Below are 26,770 nucleotides of genomic sequence, written 5' to 3' on the forward strand. Positions count from 1 at the left end.
GTGCAGGAGTACCGAGGAACATGACAGAACGAGAAAAAGGCCCAGATCAAACTGTTCCTCATTGCACTGAGGCTTCTCATTTGAGTCTGTCGACATTTAATAAATTAGATACTAACTAATCATACTGCATTCATCCCCTTGAATTCTTTTTTCATATCATATTCCGAGGCGACAGTGGTCAGTCACATGAAGCTCATGAAAGCGGATGAAACGTACCGGTCTGTTGCTGCGACAGTCGTTCTTCCTGATGGTCATTCTGACTGTCACCTTCTGACAGGACTTTCCATCTTCTTTACCTGTTCCAATCACAAATCAAACCAAAGAAATCCATCACAACAAACAAAGCAGGAAACAATGGGAGTGAACCATCTTCACAAGCAAAATCTTCAAAGAGGAGAAAGAAAAACGAGGACAGGAAGAAGTGAAACTGTCAGTCATGGGGAAATGGTCTTTTTGGTTAATAAAGATTTGATCAAGTTAAGAAGATTTTCAGCAAAAACGTTCACTCTAGAAAGCACAAACAATCAACAAATGGAAAACAGAAAACACATTGAAATGATGCAGACTGGATTCTTCATGCCTCTATAGGTGATTAGATTTTGCATTTGAAAATAATTCAACAGTACAAATGAATAAAACTCCAAATCAAGAGCAAAAGTGTTCAACACACACTTAGAAAACCAAACGATGCTGCATGAGGCATTTGTTTTTGTCATACATTAAAAAAACTCAATGCCAAAACGGTATGAATCATATGTTTAATGGAAAAATTCTGACAGACCATCTAAAACTGCTGAAGTAACTAATAACCTTACTGAAGTATACATGATACAACAGTGTTAGCCATTTTAAGTTAAAAAAATGTGTGACTTTTGAAACAATGTAACAGTTGGAAGGTTTACTGGATAATCTACCTGATGCTGTTTATAGATGAAACTGTTAACATTTGGCAATTTTAGGTGTGTTTCACAAAACAAGGGTCCATTTTTATTGTTCTGTCCTGTGAGAAAGTGACAGTCTCATGTGTATGTGGCTGTGGGACCGACACATCTCTACTGTATATAAAAAACACATGTGTTGGATAACAGGCAGGGCTCACTAAAGCCAATTACTAAAATTACTGGGAAGTTTTTGCACCTTCAATTTTGGATGCTTCATATTTCTGTGTCCAGCCTGTCAAGAGGAAGCTCACCACCAGCACCAAATCAGAACTGAGGCAAAACACAACCCCACATTATTAAAAACAAAAAACAAAAACAAAGCTATAGAAAATCAAATTCCAGTACGCTCTAAGGATGGTGGTAGGAATAGGATTTAATGAGTCACAATTCTCATAAACCCATTGATTCACACACACCCTGACTATTTGTCAGAAGTTAAACGTGAGATAGTATTTTACGATTTCAAGGAAAACAACATATCAGAACAGAGCAGAGCAGAAACATATTGTTAATTAACTAACCAGATATGGTCACTTCCAGCTCTTATTTCTTTAAAAATAACTGTTTTAAGTTAGCAGTTTCAGAATACATGACTTTTGGTGGACTGCTGGCAGACCAGCTCAACACCAGGACTCTTCCACTGTGAGCTGAATGCAGGTAAATCGTTCAGTGCTGATGAAATATGAAGGTCTTTCCTGGAAGAGATGTTTTCTGGATGCTGTTCTATAAAAAAAAAAGCTATTTCACGTTTAGCAGTAACCTTTGGAGATGTGTGAGCAGCTCTCTCCATGCAGACACATCAGAGGTACAGGCGTTTCAGCAGCAGGCAGATAATAAGCATTGGTCCTTTTACTTTTAAGTATGAAGGACATGAGCTGAATTCTGATTGAGATCATCACAGAACTGTTTGGTTCTGAGAAGACATCAGTGTTTTTAATCGCGTTGACATCTTGGTATAACACAGTTTTCATGTATATTTTTGAATTGTGACCTGTGTTCACAGACAGTGATTTGTGGAAGTGTTCCTGATTTTTCAATCCAGATTCAAGCTTTGTAAAGCAGAGCCGCCAGAGGCCCCGAAGATCCACACCAACCAATACCGACACCCAGCCATCCTCATGTTTTCTACATTCTGGGAATTTTTTTTGGCAAATTCTTGTTAAAGGTGCATTAAGGAGTTTTTCAACTTTAATAATACTTATTTTCCACCATAAATATGTTACAAATGTTCAGTGGTGTCTACAATGTGCCCTGATATGTTCATTGTAAGTACCGCTAACAGTGTTAAATTGTCACTTGAAAGTTGCAGTGCCGGTCTGGCACCAGAATTTTTTTGCTGAGAATTTGAGATGATGTGACGTAATGCGCGCTCCCGCTGGCCTGATATCCTTAAGTTTCGTTTTGTCTGCCATTACTCCGCCAGATGCTTAACGAGCAGCAACTGAGCAGTATTGAGGATGGAGCTTCCAGAAAGTAAGAAAAGCCCGGCTTCTAGCACTGCCACAGCTCCAGCACAGACCCCACCAGGTAAAAGAAACTTAAATTTTACTCGAGCGCTACTAAAAGAGCGAGGAAGGAGATCCCCTTTTCCGTGGACGCAAGCCACAGGCACAAGCTTTTCATTAAGCTGCAGTTACGCCCAAGGCCTGCAGGGGCCGGTGTTTCGCATAAAAAGTGCAAACTCCTTAATGCACCTTTAAGGAACATTTCTTTCAAGGTTTTCCACAATTTTTATGCAGTTTTTTTTGCAACATGGTAAACCTCAACCTTACCTGTGAGAGAGACACACAGAGAGCCTAAAGTGCCGTCTTTTACTGTAGACAACAGGTAGAATGCCCCTCAAGCTTTCATTTTCACTTTGTTGAGCCTGTCCTGACTTGTTGAGATGAGCTGCTGGCACACACAGTGAAAGCATCTTCCTTCCAAAATGGTATAGTTCCCATGGTAAATAAAATAAGGGGTCTGTGAGAACTGCAAATCATTGCAACTTGTGTTTTTTTTTTTAGTTTGTTTTTGTCATTTTCCATTTCAACCGACCTGTTTGGAACTGTAAATAGAAGGCAAAACCCAAGAAGGATCACATCATTTTAATCTGAATTTGAATATAATAAAATGATTATGTTCACCTGAAAGGATAAAAAAGAATTAGTGCATGGAGGTTCAAGATTTTTAACAATGCCACCACACCTGTGAGCTGACATATGGAGAAGGTGAAGATCTCACTTATTTTGTCTTCTTTAAGAGATTGTTTCTGACAGAAAATGAAACTGATGAAATGCCCCACGGACCATCGTCGGTTTTCTAGACATCGGCACACAGATCTTCGACATGTTTGAAGGAGACTCCCCACACCAGCATCTACAGACACATGCAGACGTCTAAGCCCCGCTACGGGGCCACTACCAACAGTACATTGTTGGCAATCAACAATGCACTGCCCAGACAGTGCTAAATGGGGAAAGAGTATATCTGTCGTGTACATGTATGTGATCCACGGAGGGGAGGGGGGCAAAAGGAAAATAACAGATCTGTCCTCTCAAGTGTGGCATCATTTTACTGGCCTGAATAAATATTATGTCCTGATTTCTTTAAACAGTGAATTACTCCAGAGGTATCGACATAATTTAGTGGTTTAATGAAATAATCTTTACGGTTTGAGGTTTCTTTTCACCAGGACCAGAAATGAGACATCAGCTGAGAGGATGTTTCTGCACAGAGAAGTGGATTGCAGTCAGACTTTGGGGTTCAATGTGTTTTTTGTTTTGTTTTTTTTTTGCGTTATTTTTTGGAGGGAGTACATTGTTGAATATCAACAATGGCACTGACAAGCCTTGTTGTTGTACCTCTTTCACAGTTAGTGTTAACTGTGGGAGTCAAGGGGCTAACGGGGAAAGGGAACAGAGGGAATCCAGTACCTGGTGGGATCGGTACATGACGGTAAGCTGCAGTACATAAACCACAAACCCACTGAAATATCATCAGATGCTTTTCACTGATGGCATTATTGAGTTTTTGGCATGTTTGGAAGATTATCCAACTGCCTTCAGTGAAAAGCACACTGGAGGATCTGTCTGAGCTAAAAAAAAAAAAAAAACAGAAGATAAACAGGAACAAAACAACATCTGGGATCCGGGCTGGATTTGCACAATGTGGCTGAGCATTTTCGGACTGAAACTGAAGGGCAAACATGTTGGGAACATGTTGAACGGCAGGTGAAGGCGCTCTTCAGTGTCAGCTGCAGCCTACAGCTCTACGCTATCGCTACAGAACTGCGGCTACGCTCAGGTCAGATACTCACACGTCCTGCAGCATCCATCCATGTAACTTACGACAGTTCCACCGATCTGGGAGCAGAAGTGAGTTAAAATGTGACAATATACATATCACAAATAATTTTATATTTTGTTTTGTTTGTCTCTATGTGTCTTTGTGTGTGCGCCGCTGCATGCTGACCTTCGTGCACTCGGTTTCATTGAAGGGGGGGCAGCTGAAGGAGTAGGAGATGAGCGTGGGGCCTGATAGCGTGTCGGCGCAGTCAAACTTCATGCAGTTCGACACCCAGGACTTTCCCGGCTGGAAACATACGACAGTATGAGGTGTTGAACTGCAGACGCTTCACAGCAGCTCTCAGCTGACCCACACTCATTCATCAAACAAGGATTACAGATGAGATGAGACTTTATCAATCGCAGACTTGGCAAATTGATGTGTTAAAACAGAGACTATTAAAAACAGTTGAGCAAGTTACTTTTAAAAAGTAATTAGTTATAGCTAACAATTTTACTTTAAAAAAGTAACTGTGTTAGTAACTGAAGCATAATATTTTAAAAGTAACAAGTTACTTGGCAAAGTAACCATTACGTTACTTAAAAAAAAACGTGTTGAAATATGTAAGAGAGTTTGGATCCCCTCTTGATGTAACTTTAAGATGCAAGTTTACTTATTATACAACTGAAAGACACAATGTATCAGTTTTAAATGATGTCATCATCTAATTTGACCTAAATAAGCAAATGAGCAGATACCAAGACCCATTGAGAGTCTTCCTGATTGAGGAGTTGGCAACAATGTATCAGTCTTAAAGCAACATTGTGTTTTTGGTTTGTTTTTGGGTTGTTTTTTTTTTTTCACAAAAACACAATAAAGTCCATCATATTTAAGTGTTGGGTTAATGAAGTAACACAAATTTTTCAAAATCTACTAACTTTGCACTCACAGTCCCTAATAAAGCAAACCCAGTATTATTCAAAATGGAACTTTTTTTTTTGAAAAACAAGTATGTTTCTGTGACTGACATTAACAAATCATATTGATCAGTATAAATAAAGGGATAACAATTATAAAACAATCGATTCATTTTATGTTCTTCAGACTTCTTACAGGGATTGGCTTTAACCCTCAAACCTTTCACCAGCTGGCTGAATCATCTGTCATGTGACATCAGTGCTTTAAAAACATGATATAAAAGGTTTCTTTAAACAAAATTCTCACTGTTATCATTATTATTGTTGATGGCATGACATGTCAGAGAATCATGGAATAATCAGGGTGTTTGAGTGTAACGGTCTGTTCACCATCCTGACTGATCTCACCTTGTACAGACCGGCGGTCCCGTTCTCATGCTCGTACAGGCAGGAGATATTCTTACAGACACCGCAGCATGTCGACTGGTCTTTAGGAGGAATGTAGAGTTGGTTCTACAACACAGAAAATCATTAGAAAAGACTTTTTGGTTGAATCTCTATAAAGAGAGGGTGAGTGTTTGACAGTTAGACTGGTTCATGAAATGAGCTTTTACTCTTCGGTGGTGAGAATAATATTCTTGTAGCCACTGCAACGAGCAGTGCTCAAGAAGCTACTGGAAGGACTCTGCTGGCTGTGTGTGTGCTGCAGCGTGGGGCTCTCACTGGCTGGCAGTGGGCGGAGCAGTTGATGCTGTTGGTGCGCAGCAGGTGGAAGCCGCTCGCCGGGTCCAGGCTGCGGCTGCACTGCCGGCTGTGACAGAGGCCGTCGTCTCCGTGCTCCACCAGGGTCTGACCGGGCCGCAGCACGCCGCGCTCGCCAAACACGCACACCGCCTCGCGCACTGAACGCGTATGCGCAGACATAGACAGAGCAGAGCATAGCAGAGGTCAAAGGTGACAATTTACAGATTAGAGTTTACAAACAAAAACATACAGCAGTGGTGAAGTAGTATGAACAAAGAGCATTTAACTTTGAAAAATGTATTTAAAAGATACATTTCATGATTAATGGAGGCAAAGAGAAAAATCATGACAGTTCAGATATAAGATAAAAATAAGAGCATTTTCAAAATTCAGCACTGAACACATACTGCAACACTTCAGAAAGGAAGATGATGTAAACCTGTAAATATAGCCACAAGAATAATGAATTATTATTATTATTATTGGTAAGACTATTAGAATTATTAGGCAATCAGAACCTAATCCACTAACAGTTTGATCAGAAAAAAAACAGGTACAAACTGTATATTGTTCACACACATGGAGATTGATGGGTACACAAAATAACACACAATTCAGCACGTTTGCCTTTCCTTCTTTCCTTTCTGGAATATAAGTTGTGTTTTCCAGATAGTGCATAATACTGAGAGGAGTTATACGGAGTGATTAATGTATACCCTGCAATGTGAAGATAAACAGACGAAAGAGGATTTTCTGTTGAAAGAGAAAACAGATAGAAACCTTTATAAATCCCAGCAAGACTCACCACACTTGTATCTCTTGCACGCGCACTGGTTTTGTGGGTCGGACAGAAAGGCTCTGTCCAGCTGGGCAGCTTCTCCCTGCACACATCATGACGGGAAAAAACGAATAAATGCATCGAGATAATCGAACAAATCCAAAAAGAGCCAGTGTGAGCAAGAAAATAAGACTTGAAATAGTTTGGTTGCATGCAAATAAACACTTAGGAATCAGTTATGCGTTGTATCGTGATAGATTAAAGCTGTGAAGGTGGCACTCATAAGGGATTTGCTTCAAAGACAAGAAAAATACAAAATGTAAGTACATACCAGACCACATTTTGGGGAGGAGATCTTTTCACAGGAACACTCTGAAAGCAGAAAACATGTGAGAATTACCTCAATCTCTTCTGTGCAGCAAACAGAACTCTGTTCACATCAAACACCAAACACTAGTTTCATTACACAGTAAATAAAGGCAGTTCAATTAAGCCTATAAAAGCCAAAAGCTTTCTCATTTTAATAGAAATCCAATTTTCCTAAGAATAACACTTTTATTTTCAGAAAAAAGTTGAAGTAACATGTTTTTTAACAAATGGCTGAGCGTGTTGTTTTAAGGGGCACAAGGTGCTAACATTATATTACTGTATAATAAGCTGGGACTGGTGCATCTGAGAAATGTTCCTGCTGTGGTCGGTTTTGCGTCGTACCACATGTTTGGTTGGGACAGCAATGACTCGGGCTGGAAGTGGACACAACCGACATCCCCATAGGACAGCTGATCTGAGGACACCTGTAAGGCTCACACACTGCTCGGTACACACACACACACACACACACACACACACACACACACACACACACACACACACACCACGCACGCGCGCACACAAAGAACAAAGCCCATGATTGCTAGACTCATAGTATCACACAATGTTAATCCTGTGCTGTTTATGCATATTTTAGAATCATGAAATTAAAAAACGCAAAGGGGAAGGAGATTTTAAAAAATGAAGAGCGATGAAGAAATACGTTTAGCAAGTGTTCAGCGTGGTGCAATATGGAGGGCTTCAGTTAGGATGTGGACCTAAAGACAAGCTTACATTAAGGTTCTGAACTCTAAGATGTGCAGTATGTTGACAGCAGAGCCTCACAATGACATCTTCTCATTTCTGAAAGTGTGAGGAGTGTGTTTGTTTAATATTGTTGTAAGAAACATAATCAGTTCACACATTAAAAATCCGTTTTCCAAGAGAAGAATTGTTGTATAAACATATCTTTAAGGCAGCTTTGGGTTATCTTACAGTTGAACTATGCCGTATATCGTGTGTGTGTGTGTGTGTGTGTGTGTGTGTGTGTGTGTGTGTGTGTGTGTGTGTGTGTGTGTGTGTGTGTGTGTGCTGACCACACTGGTAGGCCGGGCAGCATCGATCCGTCGTGTTGCTGTCGACAGTCAGAACTTCACCGTCCTGGCAGACGGGAGGCGTCTCCATACAGGGATTACACACTGCAGGAAATACACACAGACACACACAATAAATAAAATCGACCTGGTTAAAAAGGGACCGGTCGATGAGTCGGTGATGTCTGCATGTGCAGATCTGGTTGGTTTGAAACTGACTGCAGATGTTGGCCAGACAGCAGCTGCCGTCGGCTCGGGTGGCGATCAGAGTCTGGTCGTCTCTGCAGGAGGGAACGTCCGACTCGCAGAGCTCCGGATCACACTCTGTGGCATGAAGACAGGAACATAAACATCAGTGCTCACATGCTGACTGATGCACTCAGTCACTAATAGCTACAGCTATGGTTTAAACACATTCCTGCACTAAACACTGGACCCAGTAGTGTTTCTCCTCGGTGTCCTGCGGTCAGACAGATGTTTCATCAGAGTGCGGAAACCATCTGAACTCACCACAAACGTAGTCCGGACAGCAGGAGTCCTGTCTGTAGTACGACACCAGCTTTTCTCCATATTTGCACTCAGGAGGAAGCTGGTCACACAGGGTCTGGTTACACACTGCAGAATCACACATCAACACGCCATTATCACTTCATATCGGTTTTGAATTCGCGGTGTCGTCACTCATGCATCGTGTGGAGGAGGCCTCCAGGCCTCACCGCAGACTTTACGAGGGCAGCAGCTGGTGTCGTCGGCCAGGCCGATGATCACCTCCCCTCCTCGGCTGCACACCGGCGCCGCCATGCTGGAGCAGTTGTACTCCACGGGAACGATGGTGTCGTTATCGCAGCGGTACATGCAGCAGGCGTCTTTTGAGGCCTTCCAGACCTCACCGTGCGACCGAGGAACGCCGGAGCTGTCGGTGCAAGCTGCAAACACACCGAGACTGGAGCTTAGATCAGTGCTGTGTCTGTGTCTTACTTACTGTTACAGTTATTAAATCGTTATCTTCTATTCTACATCAATTCCAGCTCACTAAGAGTATTGTTACAATTATAAATAACTATTGACTCTAACTCACGTCCAGAGACCTCCTGAAAAGTTGCAAATCGGGGTCTTACCACATTTATCAGGCGGGATGCAGAGAGCGGAGTAGGGCCGGTGGAGGAGTGTTCCCTCAGGGCACACGCAGCCTTCAGTCAGGCCCGAGCACTGGTCGGGGTCGGAATCGAACTCGTGGTTGGGACAGGACTGAGACGTGCAGGCCGGGAGGCAGGCCTGATACCGCAGGCTGTCCGGACACACGAAGGCTGCGGGCAGAGACACAAACTTCAAACTTTAAAATAAATCACGGGATATCAAACATCGCTGGGTTATGGTGAAAGGAAATCAGCGAGAGGAGAAGTTATTTTCACCATAATTGTTTTACACAATTCCAAAGTCTCGGTTATGAAGATAATTCAGTGAACTGCTCAACTTTTGTAACTGCAGTTTGTATAATCTTGTTTTACTTGTGTTACTGTTAAAACATTTTTTACAGCACCCTTCAGACTCAGATTGCAGAAAGTCCTTTATATGATACGTAAAAGAAATCATGAACCAACAGAAATTAAAACTCATTAAAAAAAATGAAGAAGCAAATAAACTCAAGAGCATAAAACAGTCAAAGTAGAGATTGAGTTCTATGTTTGAAATAAAATGAGGGTATGATGCCTAAAGTATAAGGTGAAAAAATTGTATGATCTAAGATTAAATGAACTATTCAGGCTAAATATTTCCAGGAAACTGCTGTGACTGTACATTTCACTGGTGAATGGAGACTTACGGCAGTAGTCTGGACTCCTCCACTCAAGGCAGATATTGAATTTGTGGCATAAAGCAACATAAGCAGCCAGCGCCACACATTGGTTGTTCACATACTCTGCATCTCGGACCCAAACCTCACAAAACGTGCTTGGTGGGACCTGCAAACAATGGAACAATCATTTCTATAAACCAATACATATTACTTTAAACCAGAATACAGTGATGGAGGAAATATGGGCACAACAAGTAATATCTTCAACTCTCTTTCTCGGAAATGTGTGTGCAGACGGACGTACGAAGGCGTGGCAGGGCATGAAGGCCCGCTTCTCCAGCATGGCCAGGCAGGTGGAGCAGTCGCTGGTGGAGCAGTTGAGCTCACGGCGGCGGCTGTGGCTGATGTAGCTGGTGGTGTTGGGAACCTGCCAGCTGTCGATGAACAGAGCCGGGTCCTCGCCTCCTCCCACCGTTGTGCCATTCGCCATGGTCAGGTCGTTTGTCGGGTCTCCGTCACAGAAGCCTATGGTGGATACAGGTTTGAGTTTACGCATGAACTACATTTAGGGTATAGAAGCCATGAGCGCAGTAAACGTTATTGTCTTCTTGTGTTTCCAGTCTGCTCTCACCGCAGAGGCCCATGGTGGGGAGCTTGTTGGTGTAGCTGTCCGTGTCGATCACCATCATGCCCGTGCTGTGGTACCACTGCAGCTTGAGGCCGGACGGACTGCGGATCAGGTACATGTTCCCCGTGTCGTAGATTTCAAAGCCGTACTTTCTGAATCGAGGTTTGGCATAGCGAGTGTTGACGTACAGCTGAAAGTGAAAAGTCGCCAGATGAAGTTTATCTGTTTGAAGCCACTCTGCTTCAATGTGTTGAGCGTAGCGGACTCTCAGCTGATTCTCACCCTCCTCTGCAGTCTGTTGATCACAATGTGGTTGGATTTGTGGGTGATGTTGAGCGCCACCAGACAGAGGTTTGTGAAATTCCAGAGGAGCTTAAAAGAAAAGGACAATTTAACCAAGTGAAATCTTTCAAATCACCAACATTGATAGCAAATATTTTAATCCTTCACTTGGAAAGTGACTATTTGGTAGGCAGTCTGTGCATCAAGATCAAGAATCTCTGTATTCATTGTCAAACATATGATCACTGAGTCTTGTAAATTGAATTAATTTTACAGCAGTCCTTAACTTGATCAGCAAGTTTGATCTATTGTCAGGTCAGTAATACTCAGCAGAATAAAGGATGTGACTATATGATTAGATTATCTGTTTTTTTGGAATCCAGTAAGAAAAATATTGCATTTACATAAATGTGTAATTGATTATTCATGACATATGTAGGACTCCTAACAATTTTCATATTTTAAATTCTTTCATGTAGTCTTTAATTTTTTTTATGCCACAAAACTAAAAAAAAACATCCATATCCATATCCATCACCATCCATAACACCCTGTTGAAATTGAAATGAACGGTATTGTATTGAAACTGTTAGAATAATCCCCAAAAGGTGCTGAAAGGAATCTGATACAGGGTATTTTTACTGACTGGTGACTCGGAGTCAGCAGGACACTCCTGAACCAGGATGCTGACGGTCTCATTGGGCAGCTGGGTCACGATGTAAGAAGCTGCCTTGTAAACGGCGACGCTGTTTCCATCAAAGGTGATCACATTCAGATCAGGGAACACCGTACATCGACCTGGGACAAACAGCGGAGATGATTCAAGTCAAGCTAATGCCAACTATCTGGCAGAGATAAACACAAAACGAAATTTAAGAAATAAATCACAGCTAAAGACCGAGAATGAAAACAAGGAGGATGGTTATAGTTGGGTGACTGATCGATTGAATCATTATTTCTTAACTTGTGACTGAAAAATTACTAACATTATCAATATTCATACCCACAGAGCAAGATATGCAAAGATATAAGAATGACCATCTGAACACATTATTTTGATGCGACATAGCTTTTTGAGTCATTTTCTGTAACAAATTAAAAATAGTAATATAAGAGCTGACGATGATCATCCAGCACAGGACAAATGATGAGGGCAAAACTTTTTCTTTAAAATAATCCTTAGTAAAACAGCTCGATAATTCATCATGAGTGCAAACTGTGTTTTCCTCACATGGACAGTCCCACTGAGGGCAGCACTTGTCTCCATTGACCAGGACAGCAAAGCCCAGCAGGCCGCAGTTCGGCGGGTCGGCAGTGAAGGGGCAGCTCAGAGATTTGTTGAACAGGATCAGCTGGTTGTTGACACAGATGTACTTTGTGCATTCATCAACAATCTCCGCATACGGAGGCTGGAGGCAAAAGCAGAACAAAAAAAAAAGAAGAAAATCCAGGATTCAAACAGCAAAAAATCGATTGCTATGACATGAATAAGCAAGTTTGAAGAATACTCTAACTGCAACTCCAAAGCATGATCTTAAAATGTGTCTAATTTACTTTCACATTGTTTGAGAGTGAAATCATATCTGTGAAATATGATTCATTAAAGGTGCAGATCAAAAAGAAATAATAAAAAAATAAATAAATCAGAAAATACAGCTTGAGAAAATGAAAATTTTTGACCCATAATATGCTCTGCATCCATTATTTGGACAGACATATCAGTAAAGTGATAGAAACAGTAAATACAGTATATCGTCAGTAAATAATACTTAAACGCTAAATCTTAAATTCATTGAGGGTTTTCTCCTTTGAGGACTTTAAATAGCAGGACTGAAGCAAATCTGAGCTTCGGGTGAACTCACAGTGCACATCCTCGTAGGGAACACACTCATAGATGTGTGTTCAGCTGCAGGTCTGGTTGTTGCTGCTGGTGTGCGAGGAGACTCCGGTGCTGGAGGTGTTGTTGCACCTGGACTAGTGCGGTCAACAGTCGTAGATACCAAGGTGGATGATGGGAATGAAGTTGTAGTCTGAATGGATATTTCAGGCTGTTGGGTGGTGGTCAGCACTTTGGAGGGAGGGGACGCTGGCTGCGTCACAGACGGTGACATCGGAGTTGTCTGAGATGAGTCCCGGGCGGTTGTGGTTGGAATGTCTGTAGATGCTGTGTGTGTTGTTGCCGTAGAAACGGGTACTGCCGGAGTGGATGTGGTGATCAGGTGGGGACCTGCCGTGGTTGTATCGCTGTCTTCGACTGTAGTGGCTGTTGTTACCGGCTCCACCGGTGTAGTAGATGTCAGCCCTGACCAGGTCGTCATGCTGTGTCTTGGTGTAGCTGCTGAGGGACCAGGAGGGGTTGATCTTGTGGTTACTTCTGCTGAGGGTCTTGTTGTCACGGTAACCCTCGCAGTGCCCGGCCTTACGGATGACCTCTCAGTTGACGTGGCTCTGGAGGTCACTCTCGTTGTGACAGGAACTCTGGGTGTCGTCCTGGGGGGCGACGTGCGTGTGACAGTCACGGTTGATAAATCAGGCGTAGGCCTGGAGGTGGACACCAGCCGTGTGGTGACTCTGTCAGAGACCGCCGTCGTCCTGGGGACAGCCACAGAGGTGGTCTTGTGGTGAGGGGACCATGACGTGGGTGGCGTGGTTGTTGCTCTGGTGGTTGCCTGCACTCTACCCGTCACCGGCTGAGTCGTTTCTGTAACCGGCTGAATGACGACCGGCCTGAGAGTGGTGGTGACGACAGCAGGTGGCGCTCTGGAATGAGTCGTGGTGAGGTGGGTCTCGGGAGTGCCAGCCTCAGGTTGAAGTGGAGGTGTAAGCAGCTTTACGGTGGTGGTGGGGACAATTTCTACAGTAGAGGTTTCAGGTGTTGTAGTTTGAGTGGTGGTGGATGAGGAAGCTGCTGATGTTGCAGAAGTGATAGAAGTGACTGAAATATGAGGGATGTGTGTGGTTTCAGTAGTGGTGACCGCATGCCCTACACCTTCAGATGTGACCTCTGGGGTCGTCCTCACTGTGTGTCTGTAAACAGGGGTGGAGGAGGTCTCCCAGTGGGGCGGACGCCACGGCTCAGAGGTACGTTCAGTAGAAACTGGATGGACTGAACTCTCCGTTTTCACTGACGTTGGTACAACAGCTGTTTGTGTTTGAGGGATTGAAGGCAACGTGGCTTCCTCTGTCACCAGAGGACCTGTGGATAAGGTGGTTGTCTCTACAGTGTCTGAAGGTATTTTCATTGCGACTGTGGTACTGGTGGTGGTTCTCTCTGTCACTGATGCAGACCAGGAAGTTTTCTCACTATAGGCGGTCGACACTGGAGATGTTGGAGTATCTGTAATCTTTGAGGGAGGAGGTGCAGCTGTTGTTGTCGTAGCCACGGGTATTTTAGATGTTGAGAATTCAGGTGTGGTCACTTTCTCTGTCGTGGTTCCCCAGTCTGTCGTAGCCGAGGTGAGGAGAGATGGCGCAGCAGATGTCGGTGAAACGTGATAAAGAGTTGTAACTGGTAACTCAGAAACTCTGGCTGAGGAAGTTGTCTTATCAGTAGAGATGGGGTGTAAAATTCCAGCTGTGGTACCCGGTGCTGATGTTTCTAGGCTCATGCGTGGCGTCGTCTTACTGGTAGTAAAAGGTGCAACTGGAGTGACCGACTGTGTCAGTCTGTGGGAAGTGACTGCTGGCAGGGATACGGTTCCAGTTTCAACAGAAGGTGAGGTTTGGGGAGGTAGAGCTGTGGTGGAGGCTGTGCTTGGTAAACCAGGAGGCAGTGGTTCTTCTGTTGCGGGTATTCTCTCAGTCGTTGCTGCCTTTGTGGTGGTGTCTGTCGATGAAACAGAAGTCTTGTCTGTAATGGTGGAAGTCTCTGGAGCAGGACTTTGCCTGGAGGATGTGACAACTGGAGGAACCACTGCGGATCGAGTCGTGGTTTCCGTTGTCTCCTCTGACGGGTGCACGACAGAAGCAGTCCTGATTGTGGTCGGCCCCTCAACAGCAGCTGATGTCCCTGTGGGCGTGGTGGTTGATTGCAGGGTTGCAGCCGAGGTTCTGGGGAGCGGTTGGATAGACTCTGTGACTGTTTTGGTGGAGGTGAGCCAGAGCAGAGCGGTAATGGCGTAGGGAGCGGCGCTCGTCCCAGAGGTGGCTTCATCAAATGGACTGACAGCAGAGCTCAGTGACCCAGTTGTTGTCGTTGTTGTTGTTGTTGTTGTATCAGTAATGATTGTGGGCGGGGCCTCTGTCACTCTGACAGTAGGCAGAGGCTCCACCACCTCTGGTCTCAAAGGAGGGGGCACTATGGGAGGAGATGGCGATCCTGCTGTACTGGAAAGTGTAAAAGCTGTAGAAGAGGTAGAGGCAGGACGGGTTGGCTCGGCAGGGGAGGATGAGCTGGTCTGGACACTCACAGCTGGAGCTGTGGTGGTGGTTTTAGGCGTGGAGGAAGCGTGTGCAGGTGTAGAGGGTGTGGTGGGGGAAATGATGGGTTTGAAAGGCGTAGAGGAGGCAGTGGTGTTCGCGGTGGTGGCTGAAGTGACAGCTGCAGGGGTCGGCTGAACAGCGGTCGACGTTCCGGGGTGAACAACAGCTGGAGCTTTGATACCTGAAACCAGCCAATGAAGAGTCTGTTAGAGGAGCGCAGTTTAAAAGACAGAAGGATAGCATTTTGTTTCCACGACAGGTTTACTTTATTTTGGGTTGAAAGCAGTAAATCTCTCTTTTGTGAACAATGTGGCTTTGCAGATGAGTGAGCATTTATATTTTATTCAAGAACATTTTTAAACGCAAAGGGAATTCGGTGAAGATTAGGCACTGTACCATTCCTAACCTTAACCCTAACCCTAACCCTAGCTCAGTGCAGATTATTCAATAACCCTCTACTTTCACACACAGAAATATCTCAAACCCCACTAAAATATAGAAGGAGATACTCACAATCTTCCACGTAAACACATCGTCGGGTGACTTCATCCAGGACCATGTGAGGGGGGCAGACAGGAAGGCAGCCCTCCACTCTGCACAGACCACAACAGATCTATGACTAAAACCTGTTTACATCAATGACTTTAGAACACAGCAGGCGAGTCAAGAAATGCTTCAGAAGGAAGAAAAGTATTTTTCCGACTGAAACAAACCTTTGGAAAAGTGAAGCAATACTGTAAAATGCATGAAATCAAAGAAAGATTTAATGTGTTTTACGAGGCTACAGCCTTCTTTTTTTGAAAAAGTTGAGTGTAAGTTTGGGTTTCTTACTGTGGGATGGTGACGCAGGCCTCAGCTGAGGGGTCGCTGCAGGTCTTGAAGCAGGGGCTAACGCAGGAGTCGTACCTCCACTGACACTGAGGACGCGCTGGAGTGTCTGGCCCGGGGCCTGATCGTAAACGCACAACACTCACTTTCAGTATGAAACCTCTCCTGAAGAGACAGTCCACTTTTCTTACACTTCTTTGCACAAACACAAACATTAAAATAACACAACTTAAAAAGTCAACATGAAAAACATTTCAGGGCTTGTTGTAGTTTGTATTCAAACTATGTCATCAGATCAGATTTAGGAATAGCTGTTGCGTAGAGGGGTCATCTATCAAACTCTGCTTTAAGTTTCAAAGCTGTGGATCATTATCCGTGTTAATAAAGCTGCACAATGATGAAAGTCGGTGTTTGATCGCTGGTCGGTGTTTCCAGGCCTTTCATGTGGAGGGTGAACGTCTTCCCAGCACTCTGGTTTCCTCTGATTCATTCCAAAAACATGCATTTGAGGTTAACTGCTGATTCTGTACATTGCCTGTAGATGTGAATGTGTCTCCATCTGTTCTGTGGGGAAATCTGTCCCCAGTGTACACCTTCTTTGCTGTGAGCAAGTTTAAAAAACCGTTTCATTATCTCCAATTGATTCTGAGCTTTATTGAAAAAAATCACTGATAGCAATTGTCATATTTCAGTTGTTTTATGAATATTTTTTGTCAATATGGAAACACAAGCGAGTAACAACTGACCCAAAAAAGAAAAAAAAAAAAGAACAAAAGGAAATAAAAACATTAACCAGCAGGATAAAACCTGTAAAGGAAATGTACAGCATATCACATTACTAATCTGAGGTGGCTCTGATCCACAAATGTTTCCTCAGAGCAGTAATGTGACGGACTTCACCTCTTACTCTTACGCCATTCATTACTGTCAGCAGGAAATTCAACCTCCTCTGGCCACGCCATTTCATTTCCATTAAGTAAAACAAATGCTTCTGTATTTTTAGCATGAGTGATTAGTCTGAGCGCTCAGAGAGTGAAGCATGCAGGCTGGGGAACCACTCAGACTAACCTCTGATCGCTGATGGATTCTAACAGTCTGTGTTATCAAAACTCAAAAGTCAACAAGAAAGAGACTAATCCTGAAGTCTATGCCTTTTATTGAGCTTAACTCTATGATACTGTGTTGGTCCATTAACTGAACAAACACATAAGAATGATTTGTTTTTCTATTGAACGTTTTTCTTGTTTCGAATAAATCTGGATGGAGTGACAGACAGCTCTGTCGTCCGCCGCCTGTTCTGCCGTAGCCTCTTGAACCCTGGTGTTGTGTGAGAGTTGTGTCTGAGCTGCTGACCTGTCAGTCTGAACAGCGTGGCCTTGCGGAAGCTGTCGGTGTGCCTGTACTTCAGCAGGAGAAGGCGAGGCGGTGCGCCGTGCAGGAAGAAGCCGGGCTTTGCGTGGGACTCCAGCGAGTCGTAGCCGGGGATCCAGGTGTTCCTGTGGAGGACGAACGTGGCTCCATCCCAGAATGCATTGCTGTCCTCCCACTTGGCCAACCTCACCTGGCCGCCGCGGCTCGCAAACAGGAAATAGTTTGGCCTGTCGGCGGCCTCGAAGGAAACCCGCGATGTGTCTGTGTGGGAGAAGATCAGAAAGACTCATCAACAGGAAGAGGAATAAAAAAAGGCATGGACAAACCAGGCATGGACATTTAGAAAAAACAAAATAAACAAAAGTAAAGGATACATGGTATTGGTGAAATGTGCGGAAGTGTTGAGCATTGCAATAATTATATGATTTGTGTTTGATTCTAGTGTTAATATTAAGTTTATTCTTTGAGATAAACACACTCTTTTTTCTGCCTTTAATTCACCCGCTTTGCTATTTAAGCTTTCCGTCACATGCAGATCTGCATTTTCTGCCAGCATTTCAGAAATGGTACAATTTGCTGACTGTTTTTTTGGTCCCCTTTATATTCCCTTGACTTTTGTTTTTCCTTACTTCTGACCTTTTCCCTGAGGCCACAAGACATGAAACAATCAAAGCTGTCAACCAATTCAACTTTTTTTAATACATTTAACAACTTATGTTTGTGAATTAATCACGATTAATGTATCTTGTAATATAAGCTACAGATGAGAATAAGTTAACATCTGTCAATAAATGCTTCATGAAGAAGCATATGTGTTACTGGTGTTGAAGATTAGCCCATGATTAGCCTTCTTAGTTTCCTTCATCTTGGTAACAGACACTATGTTTTTTTCCAGTCCTCACAAATTTGTAACACATTCTGAACTCTTTATGATTCTCTGTTTCTGTTTTGTTCTGCAATTTTTTAACATTTCAGTCTAAATTCTGTTATGCGACTTTTCTTTTTGGTGGCATTTTGCTTGCTTTGTCAGGGAAATACACTTGTTAAAGAGGCTCTTCTGTGGTACTATTGCAGCATTCTGCTGTTATACAGTGACATCTGATGGCCCCAGATGGTATGTATTCTTATATTTCCATATATAAGTTATTTCATGATCAGCCAAACTGTTAAAAAACAAGTATGACTCAAAGTTAATGACTGTTGCATTTTCCTTCCATATCTAAAAGTCTGCTTTTGAAATCATGTATAGTTTTAACAAACCAAAAACAAACACTATGACGGAAGCCGTGAATCATCTTTCTTGTTGAAAAAGCAGCACATGGCCTCTGCGGGTAACTTATTTAAGGGTACAAATTGCAGCTGGTTTGAAAAGGATCCAGAGCGCAGCAGTATCGGAGCTCAAAAGGTTCCAGTCTTGGCTTGCTGACCAGCCTGCAGCTCGGGTTGCTGTATTAGCATTCAGCAATCTGATCTTTGGACTCCTCCGCAACTGTAAGTCAATAAGACTCCATCTCCTCCATCAAGTGTTTTCACTGAAGCGCCAAAATCATTCCAAACACTGTCCAGCGAAAGGCAACAGAGGAAGAGGAGAACAGTGGCTGGCGGGCTTTCAGTCGCTGCACAGAGAGTTTCTCTCTCTGATTCTTCGATTAGCTGGAGGTGAAGAAACACAGCGAGGGCAGCCAGAGAGCACAATGAACCTTCTCAATGACGCAGTGGAGCAGTGGACGAATCACACTCACTAGAAATCACACTCAAGCAATCACTGATAGCGCTTCAAATGAAATATTTTGTAGTAGCAGTATTGGTTATTGAATTAAACACAATTACCATGTCAGTTATTAAAGTAACTAGGGCTGCGGCTATCGATTATTTTAGTAATCGATTAATCTATCGATTCATTTGGTCGATTAATCGATGAATCGGATTTTATATATATGTATATATGTTTTTTTTTTACATTTCTTTTTATTTTGGCGAGCATAAAACTCACCATGGACAAAAAAATTAACTACTATTAATGCTTGCAGTAACATGTATTAAACTGGAACACTCATTGCTAGGATGAACATTGTACTTTAAATTCACAAATTATTTAAATAAAAGATAAATAAAATACCTGAGAGAGGGCTAAGGCCTTACCTTCATTATAAAAAAATGCACATGAAAGCTGATTATTAAAGAGCACTTCAAGTACGGCAGGCAATATTCTGTATTAGCAAACAATTCCTATCGATATTAATTTGCCATCTGTCTTGTGCAAAAAACAAACAAAAATAAGAATACTCAGGCTGAGTCCAAAACAACACATTCACCTTTTTAAACTGACAGCTGCCCTAAAATTTTAAACTGCATTCAAAGGAGTGCAAAACAACAATTTCAGAATACAGTCACTTTTTTTTTTTTAAGTGTCAACGTGGTGCTGTTATCAGGGCCGGCCCGGGCTTCAGAGGCGCCCTAGGCGAGCCCGAGACGAGCGCCCCCTGGGAGCGTGTTTTTCGAGCGGTTCCAACAGTTGTTGGGGGGGGTGCTGCGGACCGATGCTGAACAACACCGATCACTGCCGAGGAGCTCCGAGGAGCGCGGTGCTTCAGACCGCTGCAGAGTGCAGACCGGGGCACACGGAACACGGAGCATCGTGGCGCCCCTTGTGCGGCTGCGGCGCCCCCCCCCCCCCCCGGGACGTGGCACCCTAGGCGGCCCTGGCTGTTATAATAAGCCAGCTCCGCTTGGCAGTGCAAACTTTGCACCGAGCTCTTCCCTTTTTTTCATTGAAAGTTGTCCCAAACTTTTGACATTTTCTGGCGTTTTCTTTGTTGTGCTTCCTCCTTTTCGCCAGCATTTTCTTCATTCTGCTCTTCAACGCCCCGACGCGCCGCGAAAACGCGTCTGACGCGTCGCAACAATGCGCCGCGTCCGACGCGTCCGCGTCTTGTCGCTGGTGGAACGCGCGTTCCCATTTGTTTTCAATTGACGCAATCGCGGAAAGCACTTGGCGGTGTGAACGCAGCTTTATTATCCATTTCTCGCGTCGTTTCACCGCGCTGTGCTCCATCTGCTTGCTCAGACATGTCCGTGCGGCTTACACTCTCGTGCGGAAACATGCTGCGCTTTAGTTCCAGGCGCTACACGCTAGCGGTTTCACGGTAGTTTCACTGTACACAATTAATAAACGAATCCTCGAAGCAACAGAATTTAATTCGAAGCTTTTTTATAATCGAATTAATCGATTTATTCGATGAATCGTTTCAGCCCTAAAAGTAACTGACATGAGTTTCTAAATTACTTCAATTATTATAAAGAAAAAAAAACCTGCAACTGGAGAAATGTCTCTTTAAAGACTGTTGTCTCTCTTAATGAGTATAGCTGAGCTGTATAAATGTAGTGTTGCAGCACTGTGATTCGGTGTAATGGCTGATTCACTCATTAAGTTCAAGTTTCATCATTTAGTGGGAGGATGAAGCCCTACAGCAGGGCTGTCAAACACATTTCAGTTCAGGGGCCATGTACAACCCAATTTCATCTTGAGTTTTGCCAGACCAGTAAAAAAAATCTATAATAACCTTTAAATTTAAACTTTTTCTTTTTTGTGTGTGACACAGGGTATAGGTGAAAAAATATGATATTGTCAAAAAACCAAACAATTATGGCAGAAAATGTCTACAAAATCAACATAAATCCAATTTAATTGTTTCTTTCTGATGCAAAATACAGTGAAATGTCTAAAAAAAAAAACCTTTCCTTTTATAGCTGCTGATGCGTGCTTTTGCAAACTGGCACTGACAGCATGGTTAATGCTGTTTATGTTTTGAGTTAGTTGGCGGACTGGCTTGGAGTCTCTTGTGGTTCGGTTTTGGCGAATGGGCCTCGTGTTTGTTACTCCGGCTTTAAAGTCTGGATGTTCGTGTGTCTTCATAGAAATGGCTAAAATGGTAAGCAAACTACTGAGGCAATTTACGAATATGCAAACCCACATACTATACAGCTGAGCTAACAGTGATACAGTACTTTTTTTTAACCACCACAAGGAGTTCCACTGTGAATTTAGGAGAGTACAACCTCTTGGAGAGAAAGAGAATATGTTCTCCTCATGGTTACATGCTGGCTACTCCCAGGTTATTTGAAAGCCAAAACATTTGTGTCTCCATTCATCAGTGCTGCATATTCCTCTGACGGGAAAACATATCGCTGCTTTATCTACACAGCGATCAAACTTTCCCAAACCCAACTACAGTCCTTCCCTTTCATGCACTGATAACAGTGTCCTGCATTAGTAATGCAGATACTGCCTTTTTTTTTTTTTACTACAGCAACACCAAAGGAGTGTAAATTTAAACTATAAAGCTCATGAGTTTCCCACACTCACTTTCACACCAGATTCAAGGCCAATTTTCATGATTTAATGTATTTGCACACAACACAACAGTGATTGGACAGGAGGGAAAACTGTGGAGCTTACTATTATGATTTACATGAGAGCAATGAACACGAACAGCATTTCAGAGCAGGTCACTTCGATTAATGTTAACAAAAGAAAGTCCTCCATTTCCTTTCGTACTTCTGACTTCTTGCTTGTTTGTGTGATGTAATGTCAAAATGATGAAGCAAAATGTGTTTCATCGTCAACACGATGGAGTAAAATAGGATTCTCATTTCTCAAATATGTTGTAATTCAGAGCTTGAACGTGCCGACATGAAAACACAATATAGTGCAGTTCTCTCATGTTTCGTGGTATGTATATTGTAGATAAAGATAATGCAGTTATGATGAATTTACTATGTATTGTGCAGCCATAATCTTCCATTAATATATGTAAGTAGAAAGAAGAAAAATTAAACCCCTGGGGCTGTTGAGGGTTTTTCAAGGCTCAAATTTTATAATTGAAATTTTTAATAACACAAACTTAAAAAAAAAAGCCTATTAATCACATTTATTATGAAATCTATGCAATAAGCGTAAGCCTTGCCAAAACAGCGCATATTTCATTAATTATTGTAAAATGTGTATAAGTACGATTCACTTCTTCATTGATTTCTGTAAGGAATTAGAAAATGTTATTCAGCTGAACTTTCTAAGTATGTTATGACTAATTGCCAATAAAGCATTAGAAGGAACATGACAATAAACTTGAAGCTACGTCTTCATTACATGTTGTGTCCATGTGACCACATTTGCTAAGCTCCTGACTGTATGTGATGTTTGACTGCTTAAAACATAAAATCACGAATTGAATAGGGAATATAAAAATCCTGCTTTGATGAGTAAAGTATCTGGAGTAGAGCTGGGATTTCGGGCTCTTTGAAGGGAGCCGGCTCCTGAAGAGCCGTTCATTTGAAAGAGCCGCTCAAAAGACTGGCTCCCTGACGAACGTCACGTGACTCTATTAGAGATATTACCCTCATAGTGCAGAGGCAATCCGTTACTTTCTGACAACTGACATGGTTACTGTCAGTTATGAGTTGTTATCTGGTGCTTTAATTTGTTTAATGACACAGATTTAAAGGTGCTGTAGGCAGGATTCGGCATCTCTGCCATCTTGCTTAGGTAACCCTAAGCAAGATGGCGATTTGACCCATCTAAGATGGCGATTTGAAACCCAGCACAGCCAATCCTGTCCTGTTTTCTCTGACATCACGCCCTTACGCAAGTTAAGCCCCTCCCACAACAACGTGTGAGAACGCCCCTCGACCAATCACGGTTAGAGCCTCAGGGGCTCTTCTGATTGGTCAAAGATACCTGGAGCTGTTGAGATTCCTTTTCGGCTCAGAACAGAGACAGATGGAAACGCTGCACCCTCGCGGTAGTGCAGTTATGCTACACTCCTAAAGGATTATCAATGGATACTCTAACATTTAATCCAAAGAAATCACAGAAAAATTAGCACTGACTAGCAAAATCCTGCCTACAGCAGCTTTAAGACATGTTTTTTTTCTGATACACATTACATTGTGGCTTACCTTGCACGTTGTCCCCAGAAAAGAGCTTCAAAATGCTGCTACGTGTCCTTTAACTGAGCATTTTGTGTGTGTGTGTGTGTGTGTGTGTGTGTGTGTGTGTGTGTGTGTGTGTGTGTGTGTGTGTTCCATTGCTAGAACTTCTGATAAAGCGATCAATACAGTGTTACAATTTAACTGGTTTCCTTGTTACCTGGTGACTGACTTCCTTTAGCACTTCCTGCTGCTGCTGCTCGTAGCAGCAGATGTTGAAATCAGACTCATAAAAGGTCGGACACAGCTTTTTGTCTGGTTTTTAGCATCTATCAGCAACAAGGGACGAGAAAGAAACCCAGTCGCCAATTAATAAGGAAACCAGTTATTCCAAAACACCGGCTCAGCTCCGGTTTCGAGACACTCCCCCTCCGCTAGTTAGCTGCTGCGTTCAGGTGACTGGAGCGAGCTGCGGAACACTGAAACTCGGTCGTTCACATGAAGGCAGTGTGACGGCTGGACTCAGGAGGGACTCAGGAGACACATGAAGGACGCATGGACAATTTGCACAAAGGAACGGCTCTCAGACAGCTGTGAACCGGCTCTCGTCGTTCACTTAAAAGAGCCACTTGAACGTCACAGCACTAATCTGGAGTCTAAAGTATTCAGTAAAGAACAGCCCACACAGAGTTGAGGAGATGCAGTGAATCTTCTTAGTCGGATCCAGAAATGAATCCACTCACCATGTGGTCGAGCTCTGCTGAGGCCGGGAGTCATCATGAACTGTGACAGGATGTCAGCGGCGGTGGTTGAGCTGACGTTGCCTCGCAGCAGGAACACGGAGCCGCTGGACCTTTCAGCTGCCAGCGACGTCGTCCTGTCCCTGAAGGTGAAGAGCCTGAAGGGACCTTTACCCAGGACTGCAGAGGCGTGCTCGTGTTAGTGCAGCACTTTTTCCACAGATGATCGATCATCGCATTGTGTTACTTTTGTTTCTGTAGAATCTTAAGCAGCTGTTGGTTTTAATTCAGACCTAGTTTGTACAAAAAATAGCTGTAGCCTGTGGAAACTTGTCTTGAAGAGCGTGCTCAAACATCAAATGCATAACATGAAATTTTGAAGTGATTCTGCACAGCAGTTATCAGGTAACAGTGAAATTACAGCAATAGGGGCCACATGGAAACTGGCACCACTCCAGTATGAGGGCACATTTCACAATATACTATGGGAGGTTAAGCTTTTTGCAAGGATCCTAGTTCACGCTTGTATTGCAGATTGCACATAAGTTAACAGACTGTTGTACCTTTGTTGTAGAATTCACAATCATATGCTGCAAAAGAAAGAAAACAAAAACAAACAAACAAAAAAACAATCAAATAGTATTCTTAAAGATCACATCAAATAAAAAAAACAATGGTTTGATCATTAAAATGATCATGTAGCCTCGTAACCTCAGATGACAGAGCTGTTGAATAGTACTTTATACTTTTTAACAGACCTTCAAATATCAAAATGAAAGGTGACGGTTGAGTAAACGTGAAGACTCACGACACAGGGAGGGGGCACGCCAGTCGACAGGAACCCCCTGGTGGCAGCAGCGCTGTGCGTACGCCGCCACGCTGGTGCAGAAACACTCACAGTCGCCTCCACGACTGCAGGCGCACGTGTCTGCCAGGCAGTTCATGTAGAACCAGGTGACGTCCACCTGAGCAGAATATAAAATATAGAATACTTGTTAAAAAAAACAAACAAAAACAAACTAGAGGTAAAATTCTAAGTTAACAGAAACAAACATGCATAATCATGAGGATGACAGCTGTGGAAGGGAATGATAAGCTAAAGAGCTCAAACATTGTGAAAATTAGAAGTGTATTTCATGAACTTACTGTAGTATTGTTACTCACCACTGGATGGCAGGCCTGAAAGACCTCACTGAGCAGAACTGCACACTGGCGCTTTGCAAAAGGCTCTCTGAGCGGACTGAGGCTGCAGGGGTGTCTGATATCTGGACTGTTCACACACTGGGGATGGAAAAATACACAAACAAAAGAGAGTCAACTACAGATGACATCTGAGCCAGAGGTCCACCATAACAATCAAATAAACTGCCGCAATCTCGGTTGTTGGCAAAAGTATCAATATTCAAGAATTCTCAAACAATGTCAGAGTTCCAGAAGCATCATTGTTCACACCTGCTGTACTACCGCCTGTACTATGAGAGTGAATGAAGCCATCATTGTGAGTTTGGGAGAAACAAGAAGAAATGTGAGAATTTGGTATACCAAATATGGCCACTTGCCCAATAACACTGCGATGAAAAAGGTTATTCCCGACACCAATCAATGATCAGTGCTTTTAGCATGGTATCACACCGGATCACTGGAATAAGAGCTCACTGGTGGAGGGTGGGGCTGTTGCTTAATATCAAAATGGCTTCAGATTCAAACCTGCTGACCACCATGGTCTTTCTGTTTGGGGTTTGAATGCTGTCCCTGTGAATACGTGTATATTCTAGTATGAACTCACAAACTACGAACTTGCTTTCTGATTCCTTTGTGGCTCTGAATTGGTCGTCTGGCTGTGTGTCTGTGTGTGTTTGTTGCGGTGGACCTGTAACTACTTCAGAGCTGCCATGAGTCGTGTGTGTGCGTTTGGGGTGGGTTTCATCTCTCCTGCTGATAAATGAATGGAGGACAGAAGGTGGTTGTTTGATTGAAAGTGTGAATAATGGTGATTTACCTCTGTTGCAGTCCAGCTGTTTCCAAACTCTTGTGGTGTCGGGGAGTCGATGTTGTCAGGGGTCCGCATCTCATTCACAGTCTTCAGGTCAAAGTTCCCACACAGACCGCTTAACTTCCCCTGAACACATCAATAACATCTCCCTTTAGCCAAACAGCTCTTCGTATAGTCAAAATATCCTTGTTAAGTCTTGTTTTTCTTAATGCCATGAGCTGTCAAGATCGCTCTGATTCAGTAACAAGTCACTGATCCAACGTCGTACCTGCCAGCGCGGTCCAACCTGGATGTGGACGGTGGTTTTCCGATCCCAGAGGACGGTGACTTCTTCCTTCGGGAACTGAATAACTGTGAAGTATCCCGCCGGCCAGATGAACATCCTCTGCTTCCTGTCGATGACGCTGGACGGATTCTACGTTAGAGGGAGGAGTTTGTTTTGACCTGATTGATGTTGCTGTAAGTGTCATCACTTGGGAATACTGTACTGTCAAAAGGATAATCAAAACACTCAATGAACTTTCAGAAACAGAAATTATCCGTAGAGATTCTTACCGGCTTCCCGGTGTCGTCGTCGAACGCTATGAAGGATCTTCCGATGTTGATCAGCAGTGACTTCCTGCAGATGACTCCGCTGTCGAAACAGTCGACGTTCTCAGCTGTAACACTGAGCATCACATCAGCGCTGCTCTGAGGAGGAGACCAAACACACACCGCCAGGCTGAAAATGACC

General features: G+C 43.2%; 1 protein-coding gene across 1 annotated transcript in view; it reads right to left on the bottom strand.

The window, feature by feature from the left end:
* Positions 1-26,770, bottom strand: part of otog (otogelin) — a 58,885-nt gene that overhangs the window by 221 nt on the left and 31,894 nt on the right. The window contains exons 26-57 of the mRNA XM_030091065.1: positions 26,593-26,727; positions 26,306-26,452; positions 26,044-26,163; positions 25,209-25,325; positions 24,853-25,009; positions 24,608-24,634; positions 24,048-24,224; positions 17,359-17,637; positions 16,009-16,126; positions 15,691-15,770; positions 13,186-15,358; positions 12,859-13,093; positions 11,987-12,164; positions 11,402-11,553; positions 10,756-10,845; positions 10,477-10,663; positions 10,150-10,370; positions 9,873-10,011; positions 9,169-9,357; positions 8,767-8,976; positions 8,561-8,665; positions 8,270-8,374; positions 8,054-8,155; positions 7,359-7,457; positions 6,979-7,019; positions 6,675-6,750; positions 5,849-6,027; positions 5,534-5,638; positions 4,395-4,514; positions 4,240-4,285; positions 3,785-3,856; positions 217-296 (exon numbers count right to left, since the gene is read on the bottom strand). Coding sequence (XP_029946925.1) covers positions 217-296; positions 3,785-3,856; positions 4,240-4,285; positions 4,395-4,514; positions 5,534-5,638; positions 5,849-6,027; positions 6,675-6,750; positions 6,979-7,019; positions 7,359-7,457; positions 8,054-8,155; positions 8,270-8,374; positions 8,561-8,665; positions 8,767-8,976; positions 9,169-9,357; positions 9,873-10,011; positions 10,150-10,370; positions 10,477-10,663; positions 10,756-10,845; positions 11,402-11,553; positions 11,987-12,164; positions 12,859-13,093; positions 13,186-15,358; positions 15,691-15,770; positions 16,009-16,126; positions 17,359-17,637; positions 24,048-24,224; positions 24,608-24,634; positions 24,853-25,009; positions 25,209-25,325; positions 26,044-26,163; positions 26,306-26,452; positions 26,593-26,727 — 6,261 coding nt within the window. The remainder of the gene's footprint in view (positions 1-216; positions 297-3,784; positions 3,857-4,239; positions 4,286-4,394; positions 4,515-5,533; positions 5,639-5,848; positions 6,028-6,674; positions 6,751-6,978; positions 7,020-7,358; positions 7,458-8,053; positions 8,156-8,269; positions 8,375-8,560; positions 8,666-8,766; positions 8,977-9,168; positions 9,358-9,872; positions 10,012-10,149; positions 10,371-10,476; positions 10,664-10,755; positions 10,846-11,401; positions 11,554-11,986; positions 12,165-12,858; positions 13,094-13,185; positions 15,359-15,690; positions 15,771-16,008; positions 16,127-17,358; positions 17,638-24,047; positions 24,225-24,607; positions 24,635-24,852; positions 25,010-25,208; positions 25,326-26,043; positions 26,164-26,305; positions 26,453-26,592; positions 26,728-26,770) is intronic.

Source organism: Salarias fasciatus, chromosome 1 (genome assembly GCF_902148845.1).
Source record: "Salarias fasciatus chromosome 1, fSalaFa1.1, whole genome shotgun sequence".
NCBI lineage: Eukaryota > Metazoa > Chordata > Actinopteri > Blenniiformes > Blenniidae > Salarias > Salarias fasciatus.